We start from the raw sequence: 25,527 nt of genomic DNA on the forward strand, positions 1-25,527 counted from the left end.
CTTTTCCAGCCAACTTTACTGTTTTTGCTGTTTACTCTCATCGCTCTCATGAGCGTCATTGTCAGACACAGCAGGCAGCTGTTTTCAGTGAAAATATTGGAGCATTTAGCAGCTAAAAAGCCAGATATTTAGATATAGCGCAACAGTGCTGAAAGGAGAGTGAATATTGGACTTGCAGTTAATTTCTCAGGTGGCCAGAAGCAATCTCAAATTAATGCTATTGTTGCTTCAAGTCTGCTGCATGTGCAAATAAGCAAGTGTTTGCTAACAAGTTTGCCATATCAACTTTTAAGGTGATGATGTGTTTATGTGGCCATAAAATCAGTTAATGCAGATTTAAGTCATAAAAACTGTCTTTGACTGTACTGAGGCTTGAAAGACATCTTGGCATGGAATTTGCTTGTGTGGACTTATAACTTGACTTGGACTTGAGGCATGTCTGAAATTACTTGAGATTTGACTTGGACTTGCCTCAAAAAACATAAAAGCTATGCTATTAGCAATGTTGGAAAATTAGCTTTTCCTACAGTTGCAGAATTGCAAAATTTGTTGACAGAGTATTTTGAGTTATTATCTCATTATGTTGTATTACTCATTATTGTCTGGTAAGAGCTGATGTAGCTCAGAAAGCCCTGACCACCTGGTTTTAGCGTACCATTTGCCAGAAAAAAGGCACTTATTAGAGTCAGGCAAAAAAAACGTAAATGTAAATATGTTGTGTTTCTCCTCAGACTGGAGTACATGTCAGCTGAGTCCTAACGCTGTGTGCGGAAGCGGCATCAAGACCCGGATGCTCGACTGTGTTCGCAGCGACGGCAAATCAGTTGATATAAAGTTCTGTGAGGAGGTGAGATGTGCAAAAATTCCTCAAGTGTCTCCTTTTTTATCTTTTTGGTCAGTTCAGTTTTTACTTTCTTTCTTTGACACACTCATTTTTCTTAATGACTTAATCACATCACTCATTACAATATATTGTAGTACCCTTCAAGTACTATTAGGCTCACAGCAACATGAAATATTCAGAAGTATTCTCATGCAGAGATTGTTGTCGTTGCTTCAGGCTGAGCGTTTAATTCATTCATAATGTGTCTCTGCTCCCTGTAATTGTAGCCGGCGGGCTGTGGCAGAGCCATCCCTACAGATATTTAACCCTTAGCCCACTTCATCATCTGGCTCATTCACAAAAACACATTATGTCAGAATGGCTTTCACAGCAACCTTGATATTCCAACCTTGCTGGCCTGATGCTGCCCAGCACAGTATGTCCCCTGCCAGAACACAGGCTGCTGGGAGTTGTAGTGCTGAGAGGTCACGCTGCTGTCTGGCCCTAACAGATTGAGTTGGCTGTTCGCTTGTGTTGTGAATGGTTTGGCGATGTGTCATGAATTAACCTTTTCATTTCCTACATGTGCTGCAGTTGAATTTGGAGAAAAGGTGGCAGATGAACATCTCCTGTGTGGTCGAGTGTCCCGTCAACTGTCATCTGTCGGAGTGGTCGGCCTGGTCAGACTGTTCACAGACGTGCGGACTAGAAGGTAAGAAGATCAACTCAAATTGTGCAAGCTGTTGTTGACATTTAGCTGACATTTTTACCTTGAGCAATTTCCAGTGTGATCAAAGAACTGACAGGACTCACTGGCAACAGGAATAAAAATCTGTAACCTTTTACTAACAAGACACCTTCACTAGGTCACCTTTTCATCATCCTTTAAGCATCATTTTACAATGGTTCAGTTATTACAAACTCATGCTGTGCAGCAAAACATTGCACAGAATGAGTCACAGTTCTCAACTTTATTTTTGAGTCTGAAGTCTTGGGTTTAAATACTTCACTCAGTGTAGAACAAGCTGATACCAGCTGTATGTGGTACTTACAGGTAGTGTGGAATGAGATGAATGAGATGACCTTAACAAATGTGAAGGTGCCCTGTGAAGTCTTCTTTTAAACAAAAGGTCAAACACACATGTTGTTGAATGTATTTCCTTTTCACATGAACCATTTGCAAAGCTGATTTTTGGAATGTTTTAAATCCTGTATTGTTTGTATACATGTTTACTACATGCAGCATTGGCCGCTGTTCATTATTCACAATTTAAATCATCATTTCTCGCTGAACTTTCAACTTATTTTTAAGTGGTATGTTGGGGGTTGAAAGGTTTACGACAGTGCAGTTTACAGTCTGCAATTTGGTTGGTATGATCTCACCTTTATTAAACACACATGAACAAAACACAGATGAATCAGTTAATATGTCCAACAGCAAGGGTCATGGCTACCCCTGGTGAAATAAACTTGACAGTGTCATCAAGTAGATGGCAATAACAGTGTTAATGTAGTGTGATTATGTGACGAGGCGGACCGGAGGTTAATTACTATGGTTCTCATTATGACCCAACTGATATTCTCATCTAATTATTCTTTGGATGAGAGCTGATGTAGCTCAGAAAGCCTTGAACACTTACATAAGAGTTGTGAAATAAATTCCTGACTGCATCAAATATATAATTATACTGTATTTCATGTTTACCCTTTATGTTTTCCCTACACAAAAATATATATTTTTTTCTTTCTGCATTAGAGTACATCTGAGTAACAGGTGTGACCTTTTGATGACAGTCCCTTGGCTGGTTGTAACATTAAAGAATAAAATACAGTAAATCAATTAAACAGAGTCGACTTTATGATACTCAGCACTAGAAGACAGCGGTTTTACTTGGCAGCCCCAAGTTGTAATTGTATACATGTATGAATGTGAAGCAGTAAGATGCAAGTAAAAAACATATAGGTATAGGTGGTAAGGAGTATGCATTTTGTCCCAGGTTTGTATATAGCCTATTGCTTCAACATTTTTCTGTAGATGTGCGTGACTCCACACCAAAGTACTAAAGCATGGTGTGGCTGAGTAAAAACATGCATGCTCAGCAAAACTTACTTGCTTAGATAATTGGATGCGTAACTGGAGGCATTGCCCAGAAAAACTCACAAAAGCAAAAGAGAGGAAGTGTTTATTTAAGAGACTTCCCAAATGACCGGTGGAAATGTGTCCTCCTGTTGCCTGGTTGTTGTTCCTGGCGGTTCACAAGATTGATTCTGTCCCATTACATCTTCCTGCTCCTCAGGGCTGTGGGGAGCGCTTTGAAGAAGAGCCGCTACAGCGATAGTTGCTTAAGCATAAAGAATCAGATACAAGTTTAAGAAAGGCTAAAGGAGCAAGAGGGGACCTTATTTGATGTGTTTTTGGTGTGTGTGTGTGTGTGTGTGTGTGTGTGTGTGTGTGTGTGTGTGTGTGTGTGTGTGTGGGATGTTCTCTTTTGTTGGATTAGGATATGAGGTTGTACAGTTTGTGTGAATGTGTGGGAATGCTGATTTGTGTTTTATGTACTGAAAGGTGTCGTAGGTTGGCAAAGGTGTATTCTGAGGTGAGCAGATTGCTGGCTAGGCAGTGTAAAAAGAGAGAGTGTGATATGTGTGTATGTATGTGTGTGTGTGTGTGTGTGTGTGTGTGTGTGTGTGTGTTTTTCCAGCTAATTCATAGCTTCAATTATGCACTTAAATCAAGCAGTCTCTGAGGTGTTAGCTGCTGTAATGTTTTGAATTTATTTAAAGACAGTTTGCTGATTGATGTGGAAGAAAAGATGGAAGAAAGTTGACCAAGAACCAATCAAGATGGCAGAGAAAACATGCAGTATTTCAGGCTATTTAGAAAAGCCTGCTCTGTTAAGTAGAAGAGCTCTTTTGCATAGCAAACTTAATTTAATGCATTCAAAACAAACATGCATTTCAAAGGGCTGACTGCTGATTGGTAAACTGCAATGGTAATTTTATGTGCCAAAATCGGTTTTGTATTTACTTTATTGTGCAGAAAACACAGCCACTCTACATTCTGTATAATTGTATTATTTTAGAAAGAAATCAAAACTTAGGCTTAGCAGAAGAAAAACAGTGAATACTGAATATTCATTATTTATCATGCTTTCACAAGACTCAAGTTTCAATAGCAGGACAGAGTACTAGTCAGAGAGGACCCTGTTGTTGTTTTTGTAGCTTGAGTGGTATTTAATTTATCTATCTAAATGCTAATTATTAACAATGTAATTTGCAAACAATTGGGCAGTGCAACCGTAGCATACACATCCTTGGCTTATTATCAAACCCCTAAGAGAAACATACACAAATGTCTAAGGGAAAATAAATAATAATACACTGATGATGTCACTTCTTGTTTTTCTCCAGGTAAGATGTGGCGTCAGCGGTCAGTGGTCCAGGCCTCTCAGGGCGACGGCCGGCCTTGCCCTTCTCAGATGGAGCAGTGGAAGCCCTGCCCTGTCCGACCCTGCTACCGCTGGAAGTACAGCCCCTGGTCCGAATGTCGGGTGGAGGTACGTCAATAAACATTATATAATTATAAAAAAAAATCCAGGGGCATTAAATATTAATGATCCCATTGACCTCTGTCAGCTGCAATCAATACAGCTTTGACAGGTCCCTGGTTCAGCTGAGATCAATACACACATGAGTTGGAGCCAAAAAGTGGAAAAGACAGAAATCTCAACACCTGGAAAATTTAATGGAGTCTTTAGTATTGATGAACAACCCCATCAAATCCCTGCGCATACAGTTATTTTGTGAGATGGACAGTAAAAATCAATCTAATGCACTTTTAACGCTAATACATTACTGTAAACCGATACCTTTGCCAAGAAATTTGGCAGCCGTTACACTTTATTTTGAATTGTGTGCCACCAGGTCAGATTATTAAAGCAGTCTGCTGCATTGCTTTAAGACATTAAAAAAAACTTTGCAAGCATGGGTGTAGTTTCATGGGACTACAGGGAGACGTGTCACCTCTTATAATTCATTTAGGTCACTTGTTCCTCTCAATTAACTCTCTGTCAACTGTCCAATAATCAACTGAATACTTTGTATGCCAAGCTGCAGCAGTAGGAAAGCAGTAGTCAGTACAGTAGACTGTTACGACCGGCTCGCGGGCCGCAACAAATGAGGGAGATGCACCCCAAACTTAGCAATACCAAACTAAAGTTAATTAAAGTTACACATGATAATTAGAATGTAGCCCGGCTCCGCCCTCCTATGTACTTACATAATATTGGTTATGGAAGATCCAGAGTGGCTCTGGGCAGATCCAATAGTTTTAAACTTCAACAAAGTACCCGCCTTCAAGGAAGTTAACACTTGTCAATGGAGAGTGGGCAGACTCTCTGTACAAATGACATGTACGAGAGTCTGGTAGGACCAGGCTAATTACAATGAGGTGTGAAGACAGAATCAGTGGTAAATGAGAGTGCATGGATGCAGTGGTTAACGTGAAGTGCATGTTCTTAGGGTAAAACAAAAGAAGACAGTGCAACAAAGAAGCAATCTGCTTGGTGAGGGGTAAAGGGACCTACACACTGGCGTCTGGGCAGGCAGGCAAAAATAACTCAGGAACACTGGCCAGTTCCTAGTTAGCATCATGGCACCTCAGCTCCACCCAGCCAATGGCCTTTAAGACACACACACACAGACACACACACACACACACACACACACACACACACAGGTTTGTGGCACTATCTTTGTGGGGACCCGTCATTGACATAATGCATTCCCTAGCCCCTTACCCTAACCTTAACCATCACAACTAAATGCCTAACCTTAACCCTTACCCTCACCCTAACCATAACCTAATTCTATCCCTAATCCTAAAACCAAGTCTTAATCCTCAAACAGCCCTTTAAACTTGTGGGGTCCAGCATTTTGGCCCCACAAAGGTGTTGGGACCCCATAAGTTTACTTCCGGTTTTTGGACCCCATGAATATAGTTAAACAAGCCCACACACACACACACACACACACACACATACACACACACACACACACACACACACACACACACACACACACACACACACATACATACACACACACAGTACGGAGGCAACAGGACACAAACCCTTGAGGTATCTCTAGCAGTGATTTATGTCTACCAAAGACATGGCAGAATCTTATTTTTGTTGTTTATTAAATGATTAGCATCTTTGTGCAGGTTTTAATTACATATGTGAATCTGGGCTGAAAACGTAAAACTCCTGTCTGTTCAGAAAGCTTACTGTCCATCAGTTAATTAGTATAACATTTTAAATTACACCATATTTAAAGAACATTCTCCTGATTTAGCTCTCTTTATCTACATCTCATCCACGGTGATTGGTAGTGATTTGATAATGAAAATCAATATGTAAATAAATAGTACTTCTTGCCTTCATTAAATGTTGCACTGGACATGCCCATCAGTTGCCGATTAAAGCTTTAAACAGCTTTAAAGTGTCATTCATATTTTATACAGTTTGTTTTTATGCAATGGCACTTACATGTAAAAGGCAGCACACATTATCAACATAAATATTTACATTTGAAACATACATAAAAAAAACCACACATCATTGTTTATCAGCACTCTGTTTATTGTAATTTGGACATAAAAGTAATTTTTTTATTAGTGGAGTTATCAATTAAAATGGCTGATGGACAACATTTCCAGCCATAGCTATAATTTACCAGTGTTAAGCTGTCACCAAGTAGCTGTACTGTAGGTTCATGTAACTCCCCACTCTCACTGTGGTAACTCCTCATCCTCCTTCTTCTTCCGTGGTGTTCCTGTCCTGTCAGAGTGTGGTGTGTGGACACGGCATACGCTACAGAAACCTGTCCTGCTTTGTGTCGGACGGCTCCAGCAACGGTGAAGGCAGCTTGGTGGACGAGGAGCTGTGCAGCAGCCTGGAGTTGGCCATCGACGGAGACAAGCAGATCAACCTGAAAGAGGCCTGTACACTTCCCTGCCCAGGTAATACTGCTGTTCAAAATATGGTTATTTTGAGCTTCCTGTGCTGTATGAGCAACCTTGCAAAGTCATGTCCAAACACAGGATAGAGTAGAAGCTTCATTAGCCTAGTAAGGATGCTTTCGCAACCTGTATGTCATTGTCATAGGTTTGGTGAATATGTCTTCACTGGGGGTGTGTATCTCTCCTTTTTAGATGGAAGATACATTTGTATCTAGATACACAGTCCACAATCCGATACAAAAATAATATAGAGACATTTGCAACGATTCAGTGATCATTTTTAATAAAAGTATGACTTATAAATAAAATAAATATATAAATAAATAATTTCCTCAGCCTTTATTTCAAATGTTGAATCAGAAATGTCCACAAAAAGTACGTCCTCTGCCACACCAACGATGGCAGTGATACACACATGATATCTTTTTAACCAGTCCATCATATCATTTACCTGAGTTCCTGGGTCAGTGTCATTCTTCTTTTCCTTTTTTTTTTTTTTTATTATGCTGTATATGCACATGACCCTGTTTAAAAACAGCACATGGCTTTGAGGGGTAAGAGGCTAGTTAAAAGTAATATAGCTGCTAATGCTAGCGTCACTTGAATTCGGTCAAATCTGTGGTTGTGCCTCAATGTAGTCAAATCTCTGAGTCTTGTATCTGTTTTCCCGTAAGAATTGATGGATCTTTACACCCCTAGTCTTCAGGTTAATGTTACATTGAACTCACCAGCATTACTGTGGAGATTGTCTGTCTTGTACTGTACACAATTTTTCCAGCAGAGTTCAATGGAGCCATGAACATCTGAACATCTGACACATTTTTAAAAAGTCAAATCTTAACTATTAAAGGAGTAGATTGGAAATAGTTCATTACAACTCTGTTTTGCATTGCAGAGTTGCTCTCAGGTTCAACCAGCAGAACACAGAAGTGACTTTGCGATGCATTACACAGTCAACACAGCAGTTTGATTTATATCACAAAGCAGCCACTAAAAATACTTTTGTTACAGGGTAGATTTTAGTATCTCGAACCAATAGCACTCAGTATCTATTCATGACCTCTAAAGTGAGAGGTAGGAGCTTACCTGGAGGCAGAATAAATGGACTACATTATAGTTGATGCTTTGAATAACTGTGCTGTTTTATGTGAGTTAAATTTACTGGTAGGTACTGTATTTCATTGCCTGTAGCAACTCAGAGAGCCCTCTAGTTTCCTCTGCCAAGGCAGTAAGTCTCCATTGTACTTGACTTGCAGGTGTGGGTCTTATACTGTATTTACTTCCGGTTTTACCCATTTTCTCCCAGTTAACTTGATGTCTGTGCACAGTTCTTACTATGAAGTATCTGATATATAAATCAACAGCTACTTCTTTTCATCTCACAGTGAGAAGTATCACATAAAGGGTGTAAAATACTAGAGCAATTGTCAAAATATGATCCCTCACAGGCCTCCCACCAGCGAACCCTGTTAGTTTTGTTTGTTGAAGCGCCTTGCCAAGCCAGAGGCACTGCTGTCAGAAACTATTTCATGTTTTATGTGGAAGGCACAAAATATTTGGACCACCTGCTCTTGAAATAGAGAGGTGAATCCAACTAGAAGCTGTGACCCCTTCAATTTGAATGTGTTTTATTATTATTTGTACATACACACACACACAGTCGAAGATAATATAACACAGAAAAAAGGGTTGCAATCAATAATCTGTGTGGGCGAGATAACAAAAAACCCTAAAGGCTTATACAAAAGACAAGATGGCAAGCTGAGCGACAACCTCACTGAGTAACAATCTGCTGTGCTATAAATTATATAGATATTATAATTATTATAGATTTCATGCATTTATTCATCTCACATCTGAATGGAGATGCTGATTGAGAGGAGAACAAATTGAAGAAGTATTTTTAATGTTGATTATAGGCATGGCTCATGTGAAACGAGATGCAGCTCCATACCTGGTATACTCACTATAAGGACGTTAATATGGCACATTTCATACATTTTAATTCAAAGGAATTCACATGTTGCATAAAAGGCATTAAATAAGAAATAAAGCTAAGAAAAAAACATTTAAAGAATAGAAGCAAAGTTCAAGTTGAAAGAATTTCAACATTTAGGAGCAATTTGATCGTTCACTAAGCCCCGCCCACCTTAGTCGCTGTTTTTGCACCTTTTTTCGTTCTTGCACGGTTCACATGTATACAATGTAACAAAAACATGAACCTTTTCCCAGACCTTGGTTTGGACTTTCAGGTGTAAAAAGGCCCTAAGAAAACTATAAATCACCCTTTTTTTTGTTCTAACATAATCCTGTTTGGCAGCTGGAGAGGAACGGAGCCTGGCTCCATGCCACCATTTAAACTATATATGCATAGTTGTTAAGCAGATCTAGGTGAAGTAAACAAAAACCTAAAACAAGACTGATGCCATGTGCCATTTGGTTGATGCCTCCACCCAAAGCTTGTTAGTGTGCCATTTGTGCACACATTTTCAGCATGGGTAGCCCCAGCAGCTAACAAACCCAATAACCTAGGGTGTCAGTGCACGATCGACCTGCACAGGATGACTTTTTTATTTCGGTGAGTGATTAGGTCTCGGCTTGTCTTTATGCTGAGCTGGACATCTGTTGTGATTTGCATTATATACGACCATGCAAAGCAAAAGCTGTAAAATATTATACAGTACTTTTTCTGTATAAAGTAAAAATCTGAAGTGTATCTGACTCTCCCTTTAGTTGAGTCTGTGTCACTGATTAATATAACTTAACAACTGTTCCAAATGACTGTAAATTCTTTATTTAGTTAAACAGCAGAGAGCTCATGTTTCCATCATCTTCATCATTTTCAAATGTCTTGTTTTGTCCAACCAACAGTCCAAAACCCAAACATAACCAGTTTACAGTGAAATAAGAAACTGGAATATGTTGTTAAGTTAAAGTGCTGTCTCTTTGCCCTGCAGGTGAATGCTACCTAATGGAGTGGTCAGACTGGAGTTCATGTGTGAGCATGTGCATCAAGGGGGCCGACATGGACTTTGGTTCAGTTCAAGTTCGCTCACGAGCCGTGTTGGCCCAGGAGCCTGAAAACTTGCAGCTCTGTCCAGACCAGGCTTGGGAGTCTCAGCCCTGCACAGGTGAAACACTTTGAATAAGTATAAGCATATTTCAGTTCATGCAAATTAGCTTGCAGCTTGCAAATTTGATTCATTTTACTTTACCTACATATTCCTAATACCCATGATCATGGAGAAGTGAAGTCAGTCTCAGCTTGGGTGTAAGGCAGGGAAACACAATAAAGAGCTTGTTAGAGTGCTAACACAGAAAGACACTTACATTCAGGGTCATACCTGCAGTCTATTTGGTCTTCTCTCCATCTAAACCTGCATGTTTGGACTGTGAAAGGAAACTGGAAGAAACCCACAGAGAGAACATGTTGTGGGGGGGATTGGGGGCTGAAATCAGATGAAGGTTTTTCTTCCTGCTAGGTGACAGTGCTAACCACAAAGCCACCAAACATGACTGAACAAAAACTAAAGCACTAACTACCTTCATGACTTTGTTTTTCCCTCTGTACACTGGTTCAATTGGGGCTCTCCCAGATGGGATATCTTGGAGAAAACCCCTTGCTCATTTACGGTTGTGATCTCTGCAGCTCCCCAGGCACGTTAATCACCCATTAGGTGCAGCGTGGGCTGTGAATCACCACCACCACCACCAAAGCTCAGCATATACAGTAGGCAGCGGCTCATTCTGTAGAGCAGCCATCCCCCTCCTCCCTCGCCTCCCACTCTTCCTCTCCTCCCTCCCTGGCTAGTGTACACTGCCCCACAGCAGTTTTCTCTAGCTTGACCTGGTTTCACAGCATCACTCGAGGCATGGCGGGGGGAGTGGCCGAGCAAGACCAGTAAAGGCGGAGGAGGAAGAGAGAGTGTAGGGAGGGGAAGAAGGAAGGTGGTGTCGGAGAAAGGGAGGCTAGGGATGAAGGGAGGGAGATCAAATACAGTAGTTACATTAAAAATGAATTGTGTGGGGACGCCTCTGTAGCCCAATGGTTATGGCACATACCACATAACTGGGGGATTTTTGTTGCATATCATACCACTCTCTCTACTCACGTTTCCTGTCTCTCTCTATACTGTTTCACTATTCTTTTTTTTCTGCTCCACTGGTCATAAAGGTTTGTTTTGCCACACGCTAAGGAGGATAACAGTTATCTGAATCAGTGCTTTACTTGTCACACACATTCACATTTAACTAGTAGCCAATAGGACCAATATGTCTGTTCTTTGAAATAATGTGTGCAATGTTATTGAGTGATTGAACCACTGTTTTCCAAGAAAAAGAAAAGCAGACGCGGCAAATAAACAGGGCATGCATATATTTATTTAGTTAAGTTAGCTCAACTACAGTATATGCCTATGTGCATAATATAAATGATGTAGCTTAAATGAACATGATTGCATACGTGCAGTGGGTGCATAGGCTGTAGGTGTGCTAGCCTAGCTTGTTAAAAAAAACGTAGTTATTACTGTCACTGAAAAAACACTTAATATAATTAAGTGTTTTTTTTAACTTCATAGACAGAGAGGGGAAATGGATGAAACAGATAAGGGAAAAAGAAAAAAATGTAATACAAATTTTCTAGACCTGCTTGTGGTGCGAGCATGGCTAAAAAGTAAAATTCAATTTTAGCCCTCCTCCATTCATTTTTGTACAGTCCACAACCAGCTAACATGAATAGCAATTACTGTTTCCCCTCATTAGTGACCATGAATTTGTGATTTTAGAAAGGTAGAGCCAGCGCCACCTCCATTGGTGTGTGAATGTGTGTGATGGGCACACTGTAAATCGTTTTGGTATAAAAGTTCTATATTAACATTAACATTCATTGTAAATGAATAGGCTTGACTTCTGACATTATTTCTGCTTCCAAAACGGCTCTTCCTCTGGGAAATGTTTCAATAGTAGTAAAACTCCAATCTGCTGGTTAAAGATGATGGGAAGTTCCTCAACACATTTCAGAAATGGCCTCAGCTGTACCAAAGCAGTAAAAGGGGAGGAAAAGTGAAGAACATAAAGGGTGAAGTTGTCTCAGCCGCAGACAAATCGTCACGTGAAACCTGCAGATAGAGCCGTGCCATCGTCTGGAGCAGTGATACTGTACCCAGGCCTGTGGAGAATAGATCTTTCCTTTGTCCAAGGTTAAATTGTTCATTTACGCTCGCCGAATGGGCTGGATTGATGATTGGTTACACAGGACTCCGTAGGGAAATATGGTCATTTACTGCACTGATGGAGATATTGATAAAGTCATAATAGCATTGATAGAAAGTCATTAAGCAAAAGCTCTTACTGAAGATTAAAACATTGAACTGGACCCTTCTGTGCAGAAGACACGCTGATAGTGATATTATATGACAGCAGCCTATTATACAACCATAACTTAGCAGCTGCTTTATTAATCCGTCACTCTTATGATTAATGGTCTTCACTGCAGACTCCCACTGTGCAGTCTATATAGATGTTGTTTGTTTTTTATTTTGCTCTCAGGGGGTGAATGTTACGAGTACAAATGGTTCAGCAACGTTCGTCTAAACTCTACTCACTCTACTATCTGGTGTCAGCGCTCAGATGGACTCAATGTCACCGGTAAGGAACTCTTGAGTCTCACAATGGAGCTTGCATTATAGGACATTAACACGTTTTTGGAGGCCTTGGGTCAGCTTACATTGTTAAGTGTACATGATGAGAAGAAAAACACTAATTTTCCCTGTATGCCATGAACTAGTGGTCAGACAAAATAAACCTGGTGCGTCTCAAGATGATTAACAAGATAGGAAAGCAACAAAAAGTAAGAAAAGTAAAAAGTATATATTTACAGTTGTGTTCAAAATAATAGCAGTCCAACATCACTAACCTCATAAATCAAATTTTTTGGTAGAAGTGATATTTCTACATGACAAATAATTTACTAGTAAGTGTTGTAGAGTCATAGAAAACCAACAGACCCAACAGTCATGACATGCATGCTGCTCGTGATTGAATCTGTAATTGAAAGGGGCATGTTCAAAATAATAGCAGTGTTGTGTTCAATTGGTGAGGTGATTGATTCTGTGAAGAAACAGGTGTCAATTATGGCCCATATTTAAGGAAGGAAGGAAGCAAATGTTGTGCATGCTGGTTATAGTGCATTTCACACTGAAATACTCAGCAAAATGGGTCGTTCCAGACATTGCTCTGAGGAACAGCGGACTTTGATTAAAAAGTTGATTGGAGAGGGGAAAACATATAACGAAGTGCAGAAAATTATAGGCTGCTCAGCCAAAATGATTTCAAAGCCTGAACGATGTGGGAAAAAACGGTCAACTACCATTCGAATGGATCGAAGAATAGCCAAAATGGCAAAGGCTCAACCAATGATCAGCTCCAGGAAAATCAAAGAAGACTTAAAGTTACCTGTGAGTACTGTTACGATCAGAAGAAGGCTATGTGAAGCAAAGCTATCAGCTAGAAGCCCCCCGCAAAGTCCCATTGCTGAAAAAAAAGACATGTACTGAATAGGTTGAAATTTGCCAAAGGACACATTGACTGGCCAAAGGAGAAATGGGGCAACATTCTGTGGACTGATGAGAGCAAAATTGTTCTTTTTGGGTCTAGGGGCCGCAGACAGTTTGTCCGACGACCCCCCATGCACTGAATTCAAGCCACAGTACACTGTGAAGACAGGAAAGCATGGTGGTGCAAAAATCATGTTATGGGGATGTTTCTCATACTGTGGTGTTGGGCCTATTTATCGCATACCAGGGATCATGGATCAGTTTCAATACATCAAAATACTTGAAGAGGTCATGTTGCCTTATGCTGAAGAGGAAATGCCTTTGAAATGGGTCTTTCAACAAGACAATGACCCAAAACACACCAGTAAGCGAGCAAAGTCTTGGTTCCAGATGAACAAGATTGATGTTATGGAGTGGCCAGCCCAATCCCCAGACCTCAATTCCATAGAAAACGTGTGGGGTGACATCAAAAATGAGGCAAAACCCAGTAATGCAGAGGAATTGTGGAATGTAGTTCAATCGTCCTGGGCTGGAATACCTGTTCACAGGTGCCAGAAGGACTCCATGCAACACAGATGTGAAGCAGTTCTCAGAAATAATGGTTATGCAACTAAATATTAGTGCAGTGATTCAAAGTAAAGCAAACCCTTGAGACATGTTTCAGTTTATACAGTAAATGTTTGAGTTTGTAAAGAAAAATGCAAATACTGCTATTTTTTGAACAGCCTAATATTCCTTTTCTTCACTTTCTGTAAAGGTATAACACAAACCTGATCAATTTTGGTCATGTTTTGATTTGGAATTGAATGTGCAGTGTTCCCAATGCATTGATATTATGGAATTAAAAGCTATTCTAAGGATTTTGAGCATTATTCACTTTTTTAAACACTGCTATTATTCTGAGCACAACTGTATATACATTCTGCCTTACAAAATTAGGTTTAAATATACTTTGCTCCTAATGTTTGCCTTTATTACTGAATGATTTTACCTTTTTGGGTGGCACTAATGGTTATTTTCATCAGTGAATGATCTTCTAATTATTTGAGAAGGGTCTAGCTGCATAGCTCCAGACTCGGACCCTACCTCTGCCGTCAGACCCCTGGGGTCCCCAGCTTGAAGTAGGCAGTGAAGCCTAAAATTGTGTACGCCCAGTCTCGCCAGAGAGAGATTATTTTCTTAATTAATTGGTTTGGTCCCCAAATAGTGAAAAATCCCCATACCAACTTCCTAAAGCCCAAGTTGACCTATTCAGATATCCAGTTTTGTTTAAGCAACAATACAAAACCCCCACGATATTCAGTTTAATATTATAAAAGACTAAACTAGCAGCTATTCACATTTGAGAGGCTAGAACCAAACATTTTTGGCCATTAAAAAAAAAGTTTTCAATTAGATTAAAGATTAATTCTCGTTGACCAACTAACCCATTACTTGTTTTAGCTCAAAAAAGTATGAAAATAAAACAAAGAAACAAAGAAGAAAATCAGTTTTTGTTGGTTGGTGGAAAGTGAGAAACTGAGATGTTGCAGGAACTCTATAGCTCAACAGTAAGTCTACATTAGTAAGTGGCAGTTTTATGTAGGAGCTAAAATTGACACATATGTCAAAACTATAAAACACTTCTAAAAAAAATAGGGACTAATTTCTATAAGAGGTGAAGGTGGTGAGGGATGGCAGCATATATGGCTATTAATCTCTGCAGTACTCACAAACACATGGTTGCTAACTTGAAACAGTTCACATTTTTGGCTTCATCAGCTATATTGACTTATAGATGCCGTATTTTACGTTTAAGAAATGGATTAATGTACAGATTGTGTTAAAAACAAAATACAAAATGTCAGTTTTCTTACTTGAGGTGACGCAAGTACTCAACAACAAGAAGCAGAACATCCACCGGGACACACACAGATGATGTTCATTGTATTCCTTTAGAAACATGTCATGTGATTCTATTGTCTATTGTCTAATGTCTTTTCACCCGCAGGAGGTTGTCCTGCTATGAACCCTCCAGTGGACAACAGCTCCTGTGACCCTCCCTGTCTCATGCCAAAGTCTTTCTGCAATGAGGTGAGCAGCTGGTTGTTCTCAAATCACCAGTTTTAACAAGTAAATAAAAAGAATGAAAAGGAAATCTTGTAAAGAAAAATGTGGTTTACAGACAAAGATGCACAATAAAAACAGGGTAAACAGAATAAAAACTATCAAAAAACGTTAACCTGAAAGCACAGGTCCTCTGGATGATTGTCAGTCTCTCTACTCCCTGTGACTCACAACTGCCAGAATTGAATTTGAATTCAGCAGGGAAGGAAATGATGGCAGCATGGAGATGTAAAACCCAAATTCCCCATATTGTCACCCAATGCATCAGTGCTGCGTCGACATCAGTAAAATAAGTTGTATGTCCACAACAAACAGCAGCTGGTAGAGCTCAAAGTTTATCCATTTTAATTGCGTTTATATATTTTCTTAAAACAAATTTGAACCTCAGAATAAAGGCCGGTTATACACTGTACTGGTTGGTAGAACAGACAGACTTAATAACCACAGAATAAGCAGGTCAGAATCAAATGATGAGAAGCTGGTTTAGGACTGTTTAGGCCACTGGTTCAATCTCCAGACCAGCATGATAAATCTACTCTCAGTTAGCAGTTTATTAGGTACACCGAGCTACAACTAATGCAGTCTAATACAACAGTCCTGCAATGAATCCTCCCTTAATGAAGGTTATATTGTTCCGTTTTTGTTGAAACACTTTAAGCGAGGTGTTGCTTCAACTTTATGGTCACTTTGGAGGCTGTAGTTTGTGGTGCTGTTAAACTGTGAGTTATACTGACAGGTGATTCTAATATTTTGTCCACCCCATTTATATCAGGCTAAATGAGACACCTCTCTGTACAATGAATACAGTTCACAAACGTGCTCTGTGAAAAAGCTGATGCTTTTATCTAAAAGTAAACGGTCACAGGTCGGTGACCCTACCATACCAACGTCCAGGGCCTCTTCATTAGATTCATTCATTGCTATGCTGACGTGCACCATCTCTCCCTCGATATACTGTACCTGGTGAAACATGATTCTGCGCTGCCCCCTGCAGGCTAGTATGTGCATATGCGAGGAGGGATTCACAGAGGTGCTGTCACCCACTGGGCAGCTGGACCAGTGCGCCCCCATCCCGATCCTGGAGATCCCCACAGCGGGGGACAAGAAAGGGGATGTGAAGACCAGTCGTGCCATTAACCCCACCCTGCCCACCACCATCCAGCCTGGACGCACTGGCCGGACCTGGTACCTGCAGCCCTACGGACCAGGTCAGACCACGTGACACAAACAACTTCTCTTCACAGTGCTCATAAACATTACAAATATGAAAAAAATACAAGAGACACATCCAGTTGTAAATAATTGTGTTTTGTTCCTGTCAAGTGAAAACCTTTAATCTCTTAACTGTCATGTTTTGGGGAACTAATTCTGCCTTAATGTACCCTTCAGAGGCTCCTGTTTTCCAGTTGTCAAGCCATAATTAGAAAAACCACCACATAAATATGCTTCTGACTCAGAAATGTGAAAGAAGTCAGAAGGAAACAGACGTGGTTAGTTTATATTTTGGGAAACGTTACTTTGACAGTATAATTAATCTTTTACAACAACAACAAAAAGTAGAATTAAAACATATACAGCAATGATGACTGTAAATATGTCCTATATTGACTACAAATGTGCAATTACTTGCACACAAATAGTCATCCTGCCAAGATAAACTTTAGTAAATAATCAATTCCAATAATTCCAAAGCTCCCACTTTTTAAGTTTATCTGAAGGGAAAAGGTTTTAGAGAGCCCAGCGTTTGCCGAATGTTCTCACCCTGCAGAGCACCATGTAATCCTTGAATTGAAGTTAAGGCATAAAGCTGAAAGGTTTTCACATGGCAACAGCAGAATGTACTTTACTTGAAGTTTGTGTTCGGCAAACTTAGTGTCGACAGGGTCTGGTTAACATCAGGTTTAACACATTTGTACTGGCATGAAATAAAACTGACACATTACAAACAAAAGATGCATCAGACATGCTTTCATGCTGTTCCAGTCTGCTCTGATGCATGTTTGAACCTTGTTTCCTACTCTGAACTGCTGGTACATTAACATTTGAGAACTGCATCTGCACAAAGTGTTGTGACTGATGGTTCATGACAGCGACAGAAACATGTAGGATGCAAGAGTGCAGAACAGATTGAGTTAATGTCTGTCAGAAGCAAGCACTTCTACATTCACACACCATCACATTCAGTAACCCCTGTATCATTTATCTTCCAAATGTTTGCTAGTTTCTGCACCACACTTCTTGCTATTATACTCCATTACAGTAAGATCTAAAACATGTTTTGCCTTTTGAGAAAGATGAATAAAAAGGTAAGACTTATATAGTGTAATTTCATTGTATGAATCAGGTAACAATAAAATACTGTTGGTAATGGAAGAAAACACGACAGTTGCGGTAACAACTGAGCATTTTAGAGAAAAGGAGAAACAAATTATACTCTAATTCTTGTAAATACTGGGTACTTAAGGGACACAGTACTGGGGAAATTAAATTGTACTTGTATTATACTCAAGCGAAGTACTGTACAAGTACCTCAACATTGTACTTAAGTGCAGTGCATGAGTAAATGTACTTTGTTACACACCACCACTGGTACCTAGTATTTACACAAATAAAAACATTTTCTTTTTCTCTAAAATGCCCAGTTACTCCACTGTACCTACATTTAAACACCAGCAGGAACCAGTACGTATTTTATTGGTACCTGATTCATACAATAGAATTACACTGTAAATTGCAGGCTGTATTATTATTATTATAACATGTTACCGGAAAAAAGAACCAACAATGTGTTTTCTGAAGCTTTCACACAGAACTAATTGTTGCAGCTTTTAATGGCTGTAACCAGTGTGTAAACCAGATGTAAACAGACAAACTGACGGGCCTCCTCCTCCACAGATGGGAAGCTGAAGATGTGGGTGTATGGTGTAGCAGCCGGAGCCTTTGTGCTCCTCATATTCATAGTGTCTATGATATACCTAGCTTGGTGAGTTGACAAGTTTAATTTGCCCTATTTATCATTATCCTCATTCATGAAACCAAACCCATTTTCCTCACCCGCTTTGAGTTAAAGCCCCTTCTCCCTGTCGTCCAGCCACCCTCACATCACCGTTTTTGTTTTTGTTTTATTTCCTTTTTGCTTCCTTCATGCCATCCTCTTGTGTGAGAGCAGCAGCTACTGTGCCAAGGTGCATCGCTCTCTTAAGGCCCAAGAGTCTGACGCCAATGGGACGGTGGTCTGGATGGGCCAAAATGCACATGAGATGATTTACACCTGTCCCGATTGCCAAGAGCTGGCTCAAAGCAGCAGCAGCTAATGAGGATGTGGAGGGCTTACCCGTCCCCCCCCCCCCCAAACACACCCTCCAGAATAAGTACCTGCAGTCCTTGACCTTTCCCTGAGACCTCTCTCTAAAGTGTCACACATCCTGCCTGACTAGCTGAGTGAAGGTGCTGGCGCAGGTGAGGACTAACCATCCAGGAATATTGTAGTCTGTGTAGATTTTGTAGAACAAATAGGTGGTGTTAACCTGCTGATTATTTACCTTCTGTTTATTCCTGCTTTTAAAAGTGACCCATATCTGATTTTTTTCATTATATTATTGGTGCAAAAACAAAACAGTAGTGACTTTACAGATACAGCAATGATAGCAACAGGGAAAGACAGACCAATCAAATTACAAAACATAATATTTAATGAAACATAATAATCATAACATCATGCAATTACTGTAATTGAAATTAGCGTACTGACCACGTGTTTTGGGGGAAATCGGTTAAATATGGCACGCATGTTTACGTGATTGATTGTGTGTGTAGAAAAATAGGTAATAATAAGGAAAGAATGAACATTAAATATCTGAATAGTTTGATATTTAAAAATGTTGGCAATTGTATGGGGGTCCCATATCTGATTAATGTGTTGAACTCTTTGATCCATGCTTAAAACAACCCACACATGTACACAAATCGCTGTTGTAGAAGTAAGCCCATGCAGGTCACACAGCCAAATTATCATCACTGCAAACTAAGTATGAATAACAATTACTCTCTTTAGTATATTTGCAGGTGTGCAACAATACTTTTTGAGTACTTAACCTGACAGTGGTGGAGGAAGTGTATAGTCTTATGTCTGTACATTAAATATGCAGTTGTTGCCAGGAGCTTAGCCTAGTATCAAGACTAAAAGCAGGAGGAAAAAGCTAGCCTGTGCCTGTCCAAAGTAAAAAAATAATCTGTACAGTGCAAAACCTTCCTGCTTCTAGTCTTTATGCTAAGCTAATCGTCTCCTGGCTGTAGCTTCATACGTATTTAGCATATAAACATGATAGTGATATCAGTATTCTCATGTAACTCAGCAAGTAAGCGTATTTCCCAAAATGTGAAATGCAAACGCAATGCAAAATACTGCATTACAGGCATTCAGTTTGTACTGAAGCTTTAGTGTGTAACTTTTTGATATTAATGAACAGCCGTTACATTCAAGCCATTGCCAAATGAGTTGCTACAAAACGCCACACAACTCTCTCTGTATTTCTCAGTATGACTATGTTCAGAAGATTGTGTCGTCCGGCGACTTTTGCCTAATCCTCCGTGTCCTCCTTGGCTACTAGCAACTGCATCGAGGAGGGGTGGGGGGCGCGCGCGATCACGGAAAGCTTGTATCATGTGGACGCGCCAACAGTGTTGTTGTCATTACTTAGAATTCCTCATGGGGGCGACAGAAACTACACACTATAGCTTTAAGTAACTTTACATATCAATAGTAAAAGTATTCATTATACAGTGTTATTATGGATACATTTTATGTTATCACATTAATATGCCTTAAAAAGTAAGCAAATGTTGCTGTACTGTATATACAGCTGGTTACTTAAAGTTTATAAACTGTTCAATTTATAAAGACTGCTATTAAAACGGGTACGTTAAAGCACATCTCACATCCAGACAGGACACATTAAAACACAATACACAATAGAAGCTATATAAAAGGAGCACCAGGTAGTTTGTTTCTTCACTTATTTCTTTATTTAATTAGTTACATATAATTTAGGTAAAGTTTAGTTTAACCTACAAATCAGATACATTTAGATAAAAGTAACTCTCAGTGTGTTTAGATGAAAAGTCCAACTGAAAAATAACCCATTTTTCACATATTTATATCTACATATGAATGTGGTCTGAAAACATCTGTTATAGTTCCCTGCTTAAACCTTATGAAACATCTTATAACTTATATTTGTCTTGTTGGCAAAACAATCAGTATTGGGTCCCTTTAATCAGAAGGTGTAAACAGAAGCTATTAGCATATTATATTATTAGCATAATATATCTTGGTAACACCAGTGGTGGAAGAAATATACTCAGATCATTTACTTTAGTAAAAGTAGAAATACTATTGCAAGATATGCAAAAGTCTTTCATTCAAAATATACTTAAAGTATTTAGATAGTTTAAGGACATCAAGTAAAACTACTCATGCTGAATGGCTTCTTTCAAAGTGTTATAATATTATAAAATATTATATGATTCTGCTTTTATTACTAGCAAATACATTTAACAGCATTTTAATGTTGTAGTGCTCAATGTGAAGCACATTTTTAGATACTTTGTATACTACTGGGTAGATTAGTACTATATTACTGCATAATATATACGCATATCAAATATGTTTTATATGTAAAAAGTAACTAGTAAGTATAAGTTAGGATGAACATCACATTGTTTATTTATACAAGGATGTAATGACACAGTGTTGTGCCAAACATACATCCTGTTATATCCTCTTGGGTATGCCAATGTGTTTGTGTAGTTATGTTAAACAACTTCCCATTGGTAAAAAAAAAGTGATATAGATTTGTTAAAGCTGTAGTAGAAATTGCATCTCCTAAATCTACAAACAGCAGATTCATAGACATGAATGAAGATAAAGTAGATGGATATTCCTGCAGGGACTTGTTTCTGTAGCACAAATCAAATTTAAATCTACAGGCACTGAAGTCTCTCTCTCTCTCTCTCTCTCTCTCTCTCTCTCTCTCTCTCTCTCTCTCTCTCTCTCTCTCTCTCTCTCTCTCTCTCTCTCTCTCTCTCTCTCTCTCTCTCTCTCTCTCTCTCTCTCTCTCTCTCTCTCTCTCTCTCTCTCATGATGTCACTCTGCCCTCTTGTGGCTAAAAGAGGAAGTAGGGCAACACAGTCCCTTCATATCCTTCCCATTTCATTTCCTGCAAAATTAAGAGCTCATTATCCTTTGTACACATTTAACATATTGGTGTTATTTCTCTGTATTCAGCTTTGAACAGCTGTGTGAACAATTTACTTAGAACTACACTTTAGACTTATCGTCATAGGAATACTCATAGCTGAAACTATAAGTTTCTATACGTTTCTGAAACTATAAGTTCAGCTATTAAGCAAGAGTATTTTGGCATTTTGGAATGTTGGTCAGACACTTTGACTTTTTTCAATGTACTATACTATGACTTTAATGACTTTTCGACATACAATACTATGACTTTTTTCGACACGCTTTATTATGACTTTTTTGTGACTTTTATGACATACAATGACTTTTTTCGACGTGAAATACTAAGACTTTGTTATGACCTTTTTTCGACATACTACACTATGACTTTTTTCGACATGCTATACTATGACTTTTTTCGACATGCTATACTATACCTTTTCATACTATACTGATTTTTTTTAAACATATTACTATATACTATAACTTTTTTATTCCATGTCATGTTTTCAAGAAGTCTAGGGGATTTGGGGAATAACAATCAAAACTAAACCAGGGAAAAAGAATCAAGAAAAATAGAGTACATTCATGAACAAGGAATTTATTATCAAATTATACAATTAAACAAACAACTGAACATTGTCTTGAAATATGAAATCAAACACATAACACACTGAGCAACACAGACACCCTGCCGTCAAGACGGAGTAAGTTTGCTGAGCATGGCACATCCTAGCATCATGCTAGTAACAGATGCAGACCATCTGCCACGCAGACTAACATCGGGGTAATGGCCCACTGGCCTTGTCCGTAGCTCTCTCCAGCTTCTTCATCCTCCAGGCCCTAATGAGTGAAAACATCTGCATTCAACCACAGACTGCAGCACCTTGAGAGACTTATGACATTTGTCATGAGATACTATGACTATGTTCAGGACTTTTATGGCATACTATAGTATGTCCTAAAAATGTCATATTTTAAATACTCTACGGGAAGGGTTCAAATAGACTATGAGCCGGCACCTTATTACCACACCAAGCACCCTTCACACTGAAATAATTCTCTGAGCGCAGGGCTCCAGACTAACTTTTTTTACTAGGAGCACTGTAGCCCCTAACTAAAAAAATTTAGGGGCACAGACAGAAAATGTAGGGGCGCAGAACTTAAATCGACCTGCAACACAATTTTTCACATTTCCCCCACGTTAACTGTTTTACTGATAAATGTTTTTGTAATAAATACAGAAGCTACAATGTGCTGTTTTATTTTAGTTCACAGTCACATTTTAAATGAATGGTGCTTACAAATGCACATTCAGAAATGTAAACAAAGTATTATTCTTGTCAGTGTACTGTATTATTGCGTCATACAGGCTCTCCCTCTCTCCTCTCTGTCTCTTTTTTTGTTTACACTGAAATAATCATATCTAAGGTGTTTAAACTTCCATGGAACGGGGAGTATCTAACACCCAGTGTGGGAAATCTTGAGTAATGAGAGCCAGAGAGAGAGGAGCTCACAACACTCACACAAGCACTATTTGTTTTTTATGAGGTAAATAGTTATTTTAGCATCGTGTGTATCTTTTTTTTGTCTCCGCTCTCTGCCGTCACATTTTTACCTTCGTCTCCTTACAGTACCTTGACCAGCTGAATTCTCGCAGCCGGTCTTCCCGAAAATGGTGGGTTTGGGCCGTTTTGGCCACACAAACCTCTGACTCTGAATCATCATCCGACTGTGACACTGTAGTCTCTGGCACTAGCACACTAGCCGCAGCTCGGAAGAACTAGTCAATAGTTTGCTTGCTCATTGTTCAGACGCACGTAGGTTGTGATATCTGTCTCCTTCCCATAGACGTTTACGCACGCTCGATTATATCCTTCTCACACTCATTGGCCTGCCACAGATTCCAGATTCATTGATCCGCCCCTTCCACGTTTAACGTGTAAAAAAAAAGGGAGGGAACTGGTCGCACATGTGCGACTGGATGTAAAATTCAGTCGCACACTCAAATTTTGGTCACAAAAATGTTAGCGTATTCAACTCTTTAAAGTTCACTAGCCCTCCATGGGGCTTGAACCCACAACCTCACACGCTCCAAGCAACCCTCTAATAGCCTGAGCTATTGAATAACACAGTCATGCTGTGATTCTCCAAGGTTTTCACCCTTTCCTGTCAACAATGACCTTCAAAAGTAACTACAACTTGTCAAGGATTGAATCCCCAACCTCAGACTTTGCAAGCAGACTTCTAACAGCCGGAGCGATAGCATTCATACAAAACGTATCTCATTGATGTATACCATAAAAAAAGGTATAGCATGCTATGAAAAATGTAAAATATAAAAATAAACCTATTCCAAACAAACTCTGAAATAACAAAACATGTGAATTACTTGCTGTCACTTTAACAATGCTTGTCATAGTGTCCGTAGTGTCTGTTTGCAATGTGTCTTTCATGGCTCTATTGTAAATAAGCAAAATGGAAAAGCCCATAAACGTCTATATGACGTAGGCTATGTAGAAAATGCAGCGCTTTCAGTGGACTTTATAATGCTTACGGCAATAGTCAAGTTGCTGAAAGTGTTTCCGGTGTGGACAAGCTATTTAGGAAAAGTCATAGTATAGTATGTCCTAAAAAGTCATAGTATAGTATGTTGAAAAAAGTCATAGCATGTCATAGAAATATCATAGTATAGTATGTCATAAAAATATAGTATTTTGAAAAAAGTTGATAGTATGTCATAGAAATGTCAAAAATAGTTGGTATAGTATGTTGAAAAAAGTCATAGTATAGTATGTCGTAAAAAGTCATAGTATAGCATGTTGAAAAAGATTACAAAAGATTCATAGTATAGTATGTAAAAAAAAAAAAGTCATAGTATAGTATGTTGTAAAAAGTCATAGTATAGCATGTCGAAAGAAGTCATAGTATGTCGAAAAAAAGTCTTAGTATAGTATGTCGAAAAAAGTCGTAGTATGTCATAAAAATATAATATAGTATTTCGAAAAAAGTCAATATAGTTGTAAAAATTTCAAAAATAGTCATGGTATAGCATGTAGACAAAAGTCGATAATATGTCAAAAAAATGTCAAAAATAGTCAGTTAGCATGTCATGAAATAAAAATAAAAAATCAACAATATATTATGTCATAAAAATGTAAAAAAAAACGTCATAATATAGTATGTCAAAAAAAGTCATAGTATAGTATATCAAAAAAACGTTATGGTATAGTATGTTGAAAAAAGTCATAAAAAGCCATAGTATAGCATGTCAAAAAAGATAAAAAATTCATAGTATAGTATGTAAAAAAAAAGTCATAGTATAGCATGTCGAAAAAAGTCATAGTATAGTATGTCGTAAAAAGTCATAGTATACCATGTCGAAAAAAGTAATAGTATAGTATGTCGAAAAAAGTCACAAAAAAGTCATAGTATAGTATGTCGAAAAAAGTCATAGTATGTCATAAAAATATAGTGTAGTATGTCATTAAAATATAATATAGTATTTCGAAAAAAGTCAGTATAGTATGTCATAAAATGTCAAGAAATAGTCAGTATAGCGTGTCATGAAATAAAAAAAAATCAATAGTATATTATGTCATAAAAATGTAAAAAAAAAGTCATAGTATAGTATGTCGAAAAAAGTCATAGTATAGTATGTCGAAAAAAGTCACAGTATAGTATGTCGAAAAAAGTCACAAAAAAGTCATAGTATAGTATGTCGAAAAAAGTCATAGTATGTCATAAAAATATAGTGTAGTATGTCATTAAAATATAATATAGT

At 38.6% G+C, this 25,527-nt stretch overlaps 1 protein-coding gene across 1 annotated transcript in view; it reads left to right on the top strand.

The window, feature by feature from the left end:
* Positions 1–25,527, top strand: part of thsd7ab (thrombospondin, type I, domain containing 7Ab) — a 123,133-nt gene that overhangs the window by 94,130 nt on the left and 3,476 nt on the right. The window contains exons 20-28 of the mRNA XM_078251752.1: positions 732–847; positions 1,418–1,535; positions 4,235–4,380; positions 6,671–6,845; positions 9,803–9,976; positions 12,393–12,491; positions 15,390–15,472; positions 16,500–16,713; positions 18,401–18,488. Of these exons, the coding sequence (XP_078107878.1) occupies positions 732–847; positions 1,418–1,535; positions 4,235–4,380; positions 6,671–6,845; positions 9,803–9,976; positions 12,393–12,491; positions 15,390–15,472; positions 16,500–16,713; positions 18,401–18,488 (1,213 nt within the window). The remainder of the gene's footprint in view (positions 1–731; positions 848–1,417; positions 1,536–4,234; positions 4,381–6,670; positions 6,846–9,802; positions 9,977–12,392; positions 12,492–15,389; positions 15,473–16,499; positions 16,714–18,400; positions 18,489–25,527) is intronic.

The sequence above is a fragment of the Sander vitreus genome, chromosome 6 (genome assembly GCF_031162955.1).
Source record: "Sander vitreus isolate 19-12246 chromosome 6, sanVit1, whole genome shotgun sequence".
NCBI classification, from domain to species: domain Eukaryota; kingdom Metazoa; phylum Chordata; class Actinopteri; order Perciformes; family Percidae; genus Sander; species Sander vitreus.